The sequence below is a fragment of the Macaca nemestrina genome, chromosome 1 (genome assembly GCF_043159975.1).
Source record: "Macaca nemestrina isolate mMacNem1 chromosome 1, mMacNem.hap1, whole genome shotgun sequence".
Classification (NCBI taxonomy): Eukaryota; Metazoa; Chordata; class Mammalia; order Primates; family Cercopithecidae; genus Macaca; species Macaca nemestrina.
In genome coordinates, this window is record NC_092125.1 from 135,754,920 (window position 1) to 135,768,006 (window position 13,087).

The 13,087-nt window shown below is 33.9% G+C and overlaps 1 protein-coding gene across 6 annotated transcripts in view; it reads left to right on the top strand.

Annotated features, from left to right (window-relative positions):
• The window catches only part of LOC105485445 (dihydropyrimidine dehydrogenase), an 875,814-nt gene that overhangs the window by 427,621 nt on the left and 435,106 nt on the right, over positions 1-13,087 (top strand). For all 6 annotated transcript variants that reach the window (XM_011747801.2, XM_024793997.2, XM_071074657.1 and 3 more), the window contains one exon: positions 302-517. In XM_011747801.2, coding sequence (XP_011746103.2) covers positions 302-517 — 216 coding nt within the window. The remainder of the gene's footprint in view (positions 1-301; positions 518-13,087) is intronic.

Here is a 13,087-nt window from a genome sequence, read left to right on the forward strand (position 1 = left end):
GGAGAAAAATTCTAAAATTATTCCTTTCTGTATTTGAATCTCAGTATGTTTTAAATACAGTTGTTTGTTTATTTAATTGATTTTATTTCTGCTAATACTCTTCATACTGCCTTTGAAATTAAAATAGGATATTATATGAATTCAGTTCTCTGCTAACTGACTTTTTGCCAGTTTTTTTCATTGTAAACAGATTGTTGTAATCTATGTTAATTCGGATGCTGTGTTGAAGTGATTTTTGTAAAATATTATTATGGACAATTTAGATGTAATATGAAACCAATTATTGGTTTGTATTTTGCAGTCACAATATGGAGCTTCCATTTCTGCCAAGCCTGAACTACCCCTCTTTTACACTCCTATTGATCTGGTGGACATTAGTGTAGAAATGGCCGGATTGAAGTTTATAAATCCTTTTGGTCTTGCTAGTGCAACTCCAGCTACCAGCACATCAATGATTCGAAGAGCTTTTGAAGCTGGATGGGGTTTTGCCCTGACCAAAACTTTCTCTCTTGATAAGGTAAGAAAATATTATTGAAATCATATAGAAATGTCTATCATATATTTTAATTAAGGTATAAATATTATAATGATTTTTTTTTTTACTAAGAAACTTACTAAACTATTTGACAAGACCTATCATTACACATTAGTCTTTAGCTTCTTTCCTTCCTTTCTGTCCCATGGAAGGATGGGGAGGCATACATTTCTCATTTGTATTGTCTAGGAAGCAACAAAGATATAAATATTACAAAAGTGAGTTTTTCATTTAATAATCACAAACTCTTATTTTTGTATTATTAATTGTTTCATTATTTTGGATGCCTCAGCTTAAAGATAGGGACACAATTGATTTGGTTTGCACAAAATTCTGGGATTCAATTTATGTCAAAAAGAATCCCGGTGTAATTTATTGGTACTGGTAATAGGATAGATTCTTCCCAAATTTGGAATACAGAAACCTTTCTCAAAAACAAATACCCTGAGTTTCATTTAATAGTATGACTTTCTACTTACCCGGAAGTGGCCATCTTATACTTAGTAGGAAATAAACTACGTATTAAAATTGAGATTGAGTCTTTAAAGTACACAAAGTATATAAATGCATGTTTTTAAAGTAGGATGCTATATACAACAAAAGGGTTGCATCCTTATATGGTTTTGAATTAGAAAAGAGCAACACACTTTAACATTTTTAGACTGTTTGTTGATAAATTACAAATACTAAACCTCTCAATGTATTTAATACTAACTGGTAGTAATAATTAATGTATATGAATGTGTGAATTTAGTGACTAAGAAAAGAGTATCATTATTTGAATCAGCTTTATCCTTAGGCAAAGAAAATAATAGAGAAAAAACATGCCCCATTAAGCACATTCTCTCTTTCTTTTTCCTCTTACTAGGATCAATAGCTGGCATTATTATGGCTAAAACATTAAGGCTGTCTGATTCTGACAGCTTTACAAGATGCAATGTGTAAGTGTGGTCAGGAAAATCTAGAGAATTCTCAAAAGTTAGGAAAAAAACAGTGCAGGAAAAAAATGCTTCATGAAGATTTTTTATATTTAGATATCTAAAGAGAAGTTATTTTTTCAAATAAATCAACTGAATATTTTATTAAACAAAGTGCAAAAATTAACAGAATATACTAGATTCAGCTTTAGAATATCATGAATCCATTGTTTATAACCTTGTAGAATATTGATAGTATATTTGTCTTTGTTTCAATTGATTGTTTAAAAATTACTGAGAAGCTATAGTCAAATGTTTAATCTGTTGGAGAAAACTGAGTCTCAGATACCATTTACTGACTATATTAGTTATGCTATTAAAAAATATATATATGTAAACCGAAATAGGTGGCTAATTGGGCACAAGTGAGGAATTATAGCTGAAAAAAAGGCGTTTGTTGCTTTGAATTTGATGTTTTCTTTGCTTGCAATAATTGAATTCTGATTAATCAGAGACATCAGTCTTTACGCTGTTGGTGACATGCATTGATTTGTGATGCTGTGTCTTTCAGTAACCTAGTAGCACTTGCCTTTATTAGGATCACCAGCAGAAATAAATGTGGAAGCTAACTTACTTCTAAACCTCCAATTTGAATTTAATCTATCAATTTAGAAGTCTGTGATGCTGGTTCAAAAGGGGAGTTATGAACAAATGGAAATTAAATTTGGCACATGAAATGTAACCATGCGGGGCTTTTTGGAAACCCTATTTCACTTACTTTGATGGTGGGTACAACAAAATATTGTGCAGACTATTTTAAACATATTTGTGCAAATTGCAATGACAAAAATAATGAAGCCACCTTGGGCTTATGTAATGCCATTTTTAAAAAAGATTATTTTCCATATGTGATTTTGCCGAGTAGTCCGTTTGCCTCATAGAGGTCTACTTTTTTTGTTTCCTTATCTGGTTCCTAATTAGTGATTAAATTTGTGAATTTGTAATTACATCTTATGTGCTTATTTCTGTGCTTTCCTATTGATGAAATGTTGGTAATATACAACTCAGTAGTATGAACATACTTTTTTCCCCATAGCCTTTTACTAAAGATGTCTATTAAAGTGTTACATGTACTATACATTCTGTGACATTATAGTATACCAATTTAGATTAGCTGTATTATAATTTATTATGGCAATTGAAGAATCTGTTTAAAATGTATTAAAATTCAGAATCTTGACATGTGAAATTTGGATGCTCTTAATATGACAAAGGTTATTCTATGGGGTTTTGTTATCATATGAAATATTAATATTTCACAATACAGTTTTGATGAAGTACAATTTGCCAAGCTTGCATATGATAAACAAATTAAATGCTTACCAAGGGAGTTCAATAAAAATTAGAGCCCTGACTGAACATCTGCTAGAAATTTTATTATCCTGTCCTACTGACAGTGTGGCTCCCTCGTTGTTTTTCTGGATTGACAGCTGAGTATTGCACTGATTTCTGCAGCAAATATGTTTACGTGAACTTTGTTTCCCTATTTTTATTTTTTTGGGAGTTCGGAACATGCTTTTGATTTTCATCCTACATATATATTTTTTATACTCTTGACATTTGTAGATGCCAGATTGAGGTCTAATACGCTGCAGCACCGATAGACCATTGACTTACAGTGAAATGCCAGTTGATATCTCCGTAAACAGAAATATTATTATTCTTTACTGTGCAGTCTACATAAAAGCTGTATGTGCTTTCTTTAAAAAGGCAAATGATCAGATTTTTAATGTCAAATATAAAAAGATCTGTTTGCTTTTGTATTAAATAACATCAAAAATGGCTTCTATTAACTATATTCTTCCCCCTCAAATCAGTCTTTTCAAGAAAATTTCAAAATAACAAGATTGCTTTTCTTGAGACTCTATTTATGTTTTATAAAGATAGTAAAGTCATATTTAAAATATAGTTATGAAATCATTTTTCTATATAAATGTGTATGGGCTCCAAGTTTAAATTTTGAAAGGTGAGAGAGAAATCGATCTGTCAAGCTTGATTAAAGCTAAATTATCATGACAAAACAGAGAAGTGATCTGTTTAAGAGGGAATATTAGAAATGGTTTGGACTTCACATAAAATAACCCTTTGACCTGTGTTCATATTATATTGATAGGAAGTAGATAAAAACATTTTGTTTTCATTAATCTTGTCCATAAATTTTTTTCTCTTGGAGAACTACATATTATATACTGCAAATCTATAACATGAAACTGCAAGTTGCATAGCTTTATTACTACACAGATAAATAAACTAAGAAGTATTTATTTCTATCCTAAATCAAATCTAAACCCAAGCAACAGTTCACTTCCCTTGTAAGCCCTCTCTACACATAGATTAACTTGTGATTAACTTTTATTATGAAAATGTCTCAAATGAATAGATTTTGTTTTAATAAGTATCAAATTAGGTAAATAAGTATTCATATAATAGGTCTCTCTTATAAAATGATAAGAAGTAAAATCTGAAAATATTTAAGGCTCTTTTTTTGGCATCAAAGTATTTCTTGTAGCTCTTTCTGTAAAATACAACCTTATACCACATAGCACAAAGCTTAATGTATAAGAGAGATTTGATAAATGTTTCATAAATATTCACTGGATAAATGAATACATAAAATTTTTTGGCAAGAGCATATTGAGTTTATTTTTTCCCAGTATATGAACAGACAGTTAACACATAAAACAATTGACTGTTTTGAGTATTGATCTCAATCAAAGGAGAAAAGGCCAATTAAAAATTTTCACATTCTATGTTGCTTTCTATAGTGCATCTATACATGTCTAAAAATGAAAATGGCAATGAAATTTCTAAATGTATAGATTGTGGCTTAAGACTTAGGTTGTTGTATAAGCCTTTAAATGCAGAAGATTTTTGAGAAAACAGGACAAGTATCCCACAATATTAAGAAGAGACATAAAAATCGGCTGGCCTAACTTTCTAACTGCATGTGTTGGTAGTCCTGAGAGAAGAAATGTAACCTGTTCTTGAATGCTTTTAGTGACAAGGAATATACTACAACTTTAAGGCAATGCAACCTGTATGACTGTAGAAAGATCTGTTTTAGAAATATGTTCCTTTTATTGACGCCACATCAGCCTTTTCATAAGTTGCATCCATGTTTTCTGTATAGTCCTGCCCTCTGATACATCATGGAATAAATAAGAGTAACATTAATATAAATGAATTGTTTATTTAAAATATTGTTGTTGTTGTTTTCCACAAGTAAATAAATACCTTAGAGAAAGTCCAACAAATATGGAGAAACAGTATAGTGTGGGGGAAAGTGCTTTGGCCTGGGAGGCCCTGGTCTTAATCCAAAGCTGCTCCTAAATCACAATCTTGGACGTGTGTAGTATTATAGGTCATTGGTATAGTTGTTATCATTATTCATATTATTAGCTACCCTATATTCAGTGCTTAGGATGTATAGACTAAATGTTTTTATACGTTATTTCATTTAATCCTCACAATCTGCTTATAAGATAGATGAAATAATTTTTCAGATGAAATAATAGTCTGAAAAAGTTAAATAAATTGTCCAGGACTTAAGACAACAATTATCTAATTGACTATAGTCATGTGGGTTGGCAATTTGGGTTCAGCACATATGATCAGTTCTTCTACTTCACAGGGTATCTGCTGGCCTCAATCATGCATTTACAGATGGTTGTTGGGATACCGGGGGATCAAGATATTCTCACTAATGTGTCTGGAGCCTCACGTGGGATTGCTATAATTGCGGAGATGGCCAAGCCCTTCTCTCTGTCTCTTCATAATCTCTCTTGCCTCACGATGTCTTATCAAGGCAGCTGGTTTAGGTTTGATAAGGGTACTTCATAAGGCTAGCAGTGTTCCAAGAGGACAGGAGTGGAAGCTGAAAGATCTCTTGGCACAAAGACTCCAAAGTCTACACAGTGTTACTTCCATATTTTCTTCAAAGCATGTTACAAAGTCAACGTATGTTCATGAAGTAGGTAAATACCATCCACTTACTGATGAGAAGAACTGCAAAACCACATCACAAAGGGACATGCATATGACTAGGGAAGGATTATTGCAGCCATCTTTGCAAACAGTCCTAACTTGCCATCCGGTTAGAGCAATTCACATCCCTCCCAAATGTAAACTGCATCCACTCCTTTCCAAGACACCCAAAATATCATCTAATCATGGCATTAGGCTCAAGGTTCATTGTCTTATGATCTACATCAAGTCCAAATGCCTATGAGATTATTTGGGTTTAGCTTGTTTTTATTGAGGATTCTGTGATATAGAAAGACATGTTTTCTATCTTCCATACACCCAACACAAAACGATACAGCAAGAAACCACAGTAGATAAAATCTCCTTTAGAAGCAGGAGAAATGGAAAGCACATAGCAATCACTTGTCCATAGCAATTTTGAAATTCAGTTTGACACATGTTTTCAGGGCCTCTTGCTCCAGGGATGGAGAATCAGGGTCCATTTATGCTCCTTGGTAAGGATGCTCTAATCCATTGTTCCTATCTACTATTGGCTCTGCCCTCTGAGCCACTGATTTTCTCTGGGCTACTGATTTTCTCCTCTAAGTTTTTCTGTTTTGTTTTGTTCTTTGTTTGATTGTTTTGTAAATGGCTATTGATGTTCCCTGATGACAGCTCATTAGCTTTCTCAGCCTGGTCCTGCCCAAATAAAGTTATAGCACCCTATTCCTCTCTTTTCTTTGAATTGTTTCTTTTAATCCTAACTCATGGTGATACCATCATAAAACTCTCTTAACATAATTTTGACTCTATTTAGGACTAAACTGATGCCCAAAGTCACATCCATAATTCTTTTTAAACAGATTTCTTTTATTTTTGGATATGCCTTGCTGTTGTGGTACAATGTCTTTAGGAATATTAGAAGCCCTGAGATAATCTACTAGGACCTGCCTTAAGTCTTTCTAAATTCTTAACAAACTCTCTTACTGCAACACTCTTGAGGGGATCTTTAAGGTACTTTATTTTGAGAAGCTTTTTTCCATCTAGGAGAGACCAAATATAAAGAATAGTTTATTTTCCGACCGAGGGTGTCGTAGGTCCCTTGGATTCCGTCTGTTTTGCATGGCAAATTTAAATATAGCCTTCTTTAGCTCTTTTCTCTCTTATAGTACCTTATCATACTTGGGTAGAAACACTCAACTGAACACGTTCAGTGTTCTCTCTAAAGACGTTTTATGTTCACTTTCTGTTTTTCAAATTATCACTGCTGACATTCTTGCCAATTGTTCTGTCACCACATAATACAGGCCACTTTTCCAACCCTCCAACAGCAATTTTCATACCATATTTTAGGCCTCTGCTAACAGTTTGTTCACCATTCTTCCAGCGTTTATTAAGAACTTACTCTTGGTTTTTCAAGGCTCTTCCTGCCTCACAATGCCGAAGCCAGGGCCACATGTTTTATATTTTGTTATACTAGCAAACATAACCTATTTCAGCATCATGTACCTATTGCTGCATATCAGACCACCTTACCAAAAGCAGCAACACATTTTCTGCTCTTGTTTCTACAGTTTGGCAATATGGCCAAGGCTTAGCTGGGTTGACTTGCCTTTGCTCCACATGATATTAGTTGTTTTCACTCATGGATTCGCAATCAGTTGACAGATTGTTTGGTGGCTGGCTGATGGCTGGTCCTGGATGATTTCATTCACATGCCTGGGTCCTCAGCTGACATGACTAGGCCTGTATCTCCATATGGTCTCATCTTCAAGACTACACTGGACGTGTTCACGGGTTGTCAGTGCTACAAAAAAGGCAGGAGGAGAAGTTGCAAATCCTCTTGACGCCAAGGCTTGGAAGTTGCACAACATAATTATCATTGTGTTCCATTTGTTAGGGCACATCACAAGACCAGATCAGGTTGTAGCAGCATGGAAGTGGCTCCTGCCATCAAAACACTGAAATCCACCACGTCAGGATTTGAACCAAGGCCTATTTGATACAAATCCGTGCAATTTCCACTATATCATGCTTTTACATAATTTATCCTCTCTGGACCACATTACTTTATGTCTAAAATGAAGGAATTTTGACTGTATTCATGTTCTTCAGAGACTTACAGTTCAGCCTGAGCATTTACGCTGAGGACTTTCTACCCAGTGCTTCAAATAGAGTGGCACCTATGCTTATCTTTCTATTGAGAAATATAAATTGCACAGAAATTTTATATTTCTATGTGCAATTTCAGAGTGAACACAAGAGAGCATTTTGATTTAAAGCTTCTGTGAATCTGCTGTCATCAGATGCCAATTTTTTTGCCAGCCACACTGGCCCCCTTTCTAATTCTCCAATATGGCAACTTCCTCCCTGTCTTAGGACCATTTTGCTTGGTGTTTGATCTGCCTGGAATTCTCTTCTCTCAGATAATTATGTGACTGGCTCTTTCTTCTTAATCAGTTCACAGATCAAAAGTTACCTCCTCAGAGAAGTTCTTATTAACCATTCAAAACTCAGGCTTTCCATCCCACATTACCCTGGTTGTTGTTTTCTTCACTGCACTTATCACCATATGAAATTGCCATGCTCTTAGTCATCTATTTGTTTGCTTATTTATGTTCTGTTTTAGCCACTCGAAGTAAGCTCTGTAAGTAGAGAGATACCGTCTTTCTTGCTCACCACAGCATGCCCAGTGCCAAAAACAATGTCTGGCAGATAGAAAGGATGCAATACATACTTGTTAGATGAATGAATAATTATAGTATTCTAATTTGAACCACAATTCCACATGACAGCTCTTCAGTTACTTGGAGACAGCTCTCATGTCCTATCCATATAAGCCTTTTCTTTTTCCTTTCTAAATAGTTCTGTTTTTCTTCTCATAATAAGGTTTGCAGACTTTTTACCATATAGGTTGTCTGTTCTCCCATGTGGATTCCAAGAAACTTGTTTCAATCCACATTATCTTAATTGAGAGGAAGTTGCGCCTGCATTTGCACAAATTGCACAAATTGCTAGCACCTATCAACGAGATGAGAATTGAGGAATAACATTGTCAGGACTATAAATGCTAAAGATAATATTTAAAGTTGCAAATTTCACAAACATGTCATGTAATAATATTTTAGAGCCTGGGTAATTCTCTATGGATTACGATACAGAACATCACAATTTATTTTTGTAACTCATTTTGGAAAGCCAAGATGTGGCTTTTTTAAAAAGATTAAATAAAACTGATTTACTTAATTATTATTAAGAGTTTCTGTATTACCTCATCATGAAAGTCTATGAAACAATAAATTAACAGTAGTCCAGTGCATTATTTTTGCTGCTAGTTCTAGTTTCCCATTTTTATATGATTATTGCATAATATTGTTTTCCTGATATATACTTATACATTAAGTAGGAGTTATTATTATTTAAACAAATTCAATATAAGCTTTTTATCTGGGAGACTTTTAACATGCTAAAAACTGAGATGACTTCTGTGTACTAATAGTTTGATTGTCACCTGGCTAGGTTCTTATAACTTAGATTTATTTTTTTGAAATTCATAAAATCGACTCATCCTCAAATTATAAAGAATTTGTCTATTAAATTGCTACAGTTCACATATAGTAGTCCTATGGGAGATTTCATCCAAGTGTTCACTTCAAGACTATTTAGCAAGCTCTTCTATGGCATAAACTTCATTTCTTCATCAACAAAAGAATGTGTATGTATGCTTGCACACTCATGTGTACACATTCAATATTGAAGCTAAATCTTGCAAGTTAGAATTTAATGAATACACCACTGTCTCTCCTTCAAGTTCTGAATCAGTCTCTGTTCACAATCATACCATGTTTGCCAGACTTAGTCTGTTAACTAGAAAATATAGATTAAGATGCTTTCAAACACAATTTAATGCATGTATTTCTAATATTAAGTAAAAATCTTTTAATTATAGCCAAAGTAATATTTTTAACCATGAAGCAGACTAATCAATTTTCCAATATAATTACATCTTCACCACTTTCCCATTTCAGGCTGTGATTTCACACCTGTTAATTAGTTAATCATTTTGGTAGAGTGGTCAAAGTGAAACTCAAATAGACTTTTTAATAATATAAATTGATGTGTACAATTTTGATCTGGGTTAGCTGGTAGATGAATCTAACTTGTAGTGGAAAGTACCTCTTATTCAGTTTCCTTTTTTAAAAAAAGCAACTGGTGTCAAGGTTAATGGAAAATTCTTATAATTATGGCTAATGGAAATTTCCTTAAAGTACAGTCCTGCTGTTTGAGAAACTGATTTTACCCTTATTCTGTCTCACGTAATTCTTTTGTGAATTGTAAATTTAACCAGTTAAAAATCTCCATATTCTGGGTATGTTTAGATGATACAATCTTTGATTGAAATTAGTAGGATTGAATTCCATAATATTCTCCTTCCTTTGTATTTTCTTTATTGCTTTTTAAAAAGATTCTAGTCATTACTATGTAATGATATTCTTTAAACTCGTTTTAAATACTTTATACCATGATTACCTTGCTGTCAAAGTTTTATTTAAGGCATACATACATTGGCTATTTTGTTACAAGACTGATTCTGTTTTAGTAAAATTACAGTTCTCTGTATGCTCCTTTTTCTTAAAGGACTAGCAATGTGTGCTTCATGTTCAAGTACCACTATTTCTGAAATGAGGTGTCATAAGAAATAAAATGTCACTAACTCAAGGAAGTTACTGGTCTGTTAGGGAAATATTCACTCAGACTGCCCTATCACACACCAATTACCTTTTCTTACCCCCACTGCCGCATCTGCTTCTCTCACTTCAGCTAAGCCCATTGCCTTTTTCATCCTGCCCTGCTTTCTTCATTTGCATGTTTTTTTGTGATATCTCATGTGTCTGAAACAGTTTCTCACTTTTATGCTGCCAAATGTACCCTCTATTTTTGTGAAAAATTAGCTTAAAATGTCATTAAAGAGAGTACCATTTTTAGGTATCTGGGCAAGACTTGATATATTTTGAGAGCTCTTACTAATGTCCTTTTATATATACTATTTTTCGAGTGTGTGTGTGTGTGTGTGTGTGTGTGTGTGTATGTATGGTATTTACTTTAGAAAATTTGAACGGTAGTTCAGAAAATATATACACCAAAAGATATAAGATGACTTAAGGCCACAGGAATTCTTAGACTAAAATGTTACTTATACTAAAATGTTACTTAATATGCAAGATTTTATTTTTTATGTTACTTTATCATTTTAATTGTTTTATGATTTTTTTTATTTTCAATATTTTTTGTTTGTTTGTTTTCTTCCCATTTGAACTGTCTTTATTCTAGGGAGAAGGGATAGCACATGGATATTCGTGGTCATGAGAGAGACAAGCATATTTAAGATGCAGCATAATGTCTCATGAAATGCTGTAAGTAGCTGTAGAGACAGTGAGAAAGGCCTGTGGGGTTAGGAATTTAAATATTATTGTATAAACAGGGAACCTGTTGTTAAGAGATTTAAGCAAAGAAATTACATAATTCAATTTGGGAGAAACTATTAATCATAATACAACTGCTGTTCATCATTTCAACAGTAACTTTCACTTCTCTCCTCATACAAACTCCCTTTTCTGACAAAACTGGTTTTATCACCAGGTTTATGTTTGCATCATATATACCTTAATTTTACCATTCTTTATCCATAAGAAGACATTTATTGTTATTCAAATATTAAAAGGCCAATGACCACCCAAGTCCCCTGGAGCTACATTAACCAATGGTTATCTTCTCTCCATTGTCTGAGCTCTTATAGAATTTTACTCAACAGACACAAGAGGGAATGGATTCTTTTTAAACTCCACCCCACCCCCTGGCCCCTTTTCTGAATGGAAGCCTTTGGAAATCAGATCTTGTGACCACTAGGCCCTGCAAATGGAACCTGCTGACTACCTCCCTCCTCTTATCAACCAGACAGTTTTATTTTGGAATGTAATACATTGTTCAGCAATATCATGAATTTTAAATTGATAAATATTATTACCTCCTGAAGAGTATTTTCACTTTCATGGATAAATATAATTTTGTACAGCTATAATATTCCTCTTTAGGAGACATACTTTTGTTTAGACTAACTTTTATCTCATCCGTACCTCCCATCATTCTTCAAAAATACTTCCCATCACTTGGGAACTCTTCCCTGTAGTGCTTTTGAATCTTTGGTCATAGCTTACTCTCTAGGAAACGCCTAGGAAGCTCTTGAGTTACTTAGGTTTTCTCTGCTGCAACACATTTGCCCTTCCAAGGGACCATATTGAACAGAGTTTAAGGTGACTTCACATTCCTTATTTAAATATGTGTCCCTTAATTGGTCCACAGGAAAATCTTACATTCCCTTTCCCCTGACAAATTCTAGGAATACAGGCTAGTTGTTGTACAGTTGCATCTCTTTTAGCTCATCTTTTAGCAAGATACAACTCAGACCTTTTCGATCTATCAAGCAGAGTGGGACGCTGTATATGGTGCACCAACCTCCAAAAGAGAAAATAAAACTGCAAGGAACACATATAAAGTGCTCTGAGGGGTCCCTTTTATTTATTTTTATTTATTTATTTATTTTAATTTATTTATTATTATTATACTTTAAGTTGTAGGGTACATGTGCATAACCTGCAGGTTTGTTACATATGTATACTTGTGCCATGTTAAAAGCTGTCTCTTGGGATCTGGGATGACAGTGGGACTCATATAATCCCAGAAGCATGCTCCAAAGAAACTACATCATAATCTCCAGTACCTCTAACTTTTTGTTAACATTTTGTTTACATATTGGAGTGAAGGGTGTAAGAGTTCCCTAAGCAGATTTTTGTCATCTACTTGAACATTTCTGTAAGGGGAAAATTTATTTTTGTGATTTATCTCAATGCCCCTTAAGGTCTCACCCAAAATGTATATTTTAATATTCTGTTGCATTAATAATATCTATATTGAATTTTAATTATGGACATTTAGTATATGAAAGTGCATTATTTAAAAACCCTTAAATTTCATACAACTGTTTTTTTTCTGGATTTTGTCAGTAACATGTAATTTTTTAATATAGCAGCAGGTTTTAGTCCAGATCTTCCAAGAAACAGTTGCCAAGATGTGATTAAACATGCATGGATTTGATTAGGTGAAATAATTGTGGTAGATAGTATGGAGGGGGTTGAAGAGGACTGCAGAGCCATAAGACAGCAATAGAAGTCAAGCCATAAACTGGGGAGAGAAGAAAGAAAGGTTGAGTAGGAGCATCATAGAGTGCCTTGCAGACTAAGAAAGCTTCCACAAACCCATCTGGAGTCTTCCTGTCTCTCAGGAAGGGGCCTGCTTAGTATCTCTGCCCTGCTCAGTCATTGGCTAAGCCACAGGAAGCATAGCTGCAATAAAAATGCAGGTGTGGATTCATTCGCAGCACAGCAGCTGGGGTCCTTGCTCAGTTATACTCTTGGTAGTTGGAGTTAGTTATGTGAGATTGCCACAAGGATATTTGGATCTTTTACAATACTCAGCATAAGGTAGGCAGCCACTTAGTATATGGTTTTTAAATGGGGAGAATAAACAAACATTGACGTGATTTTTGGACATCTCG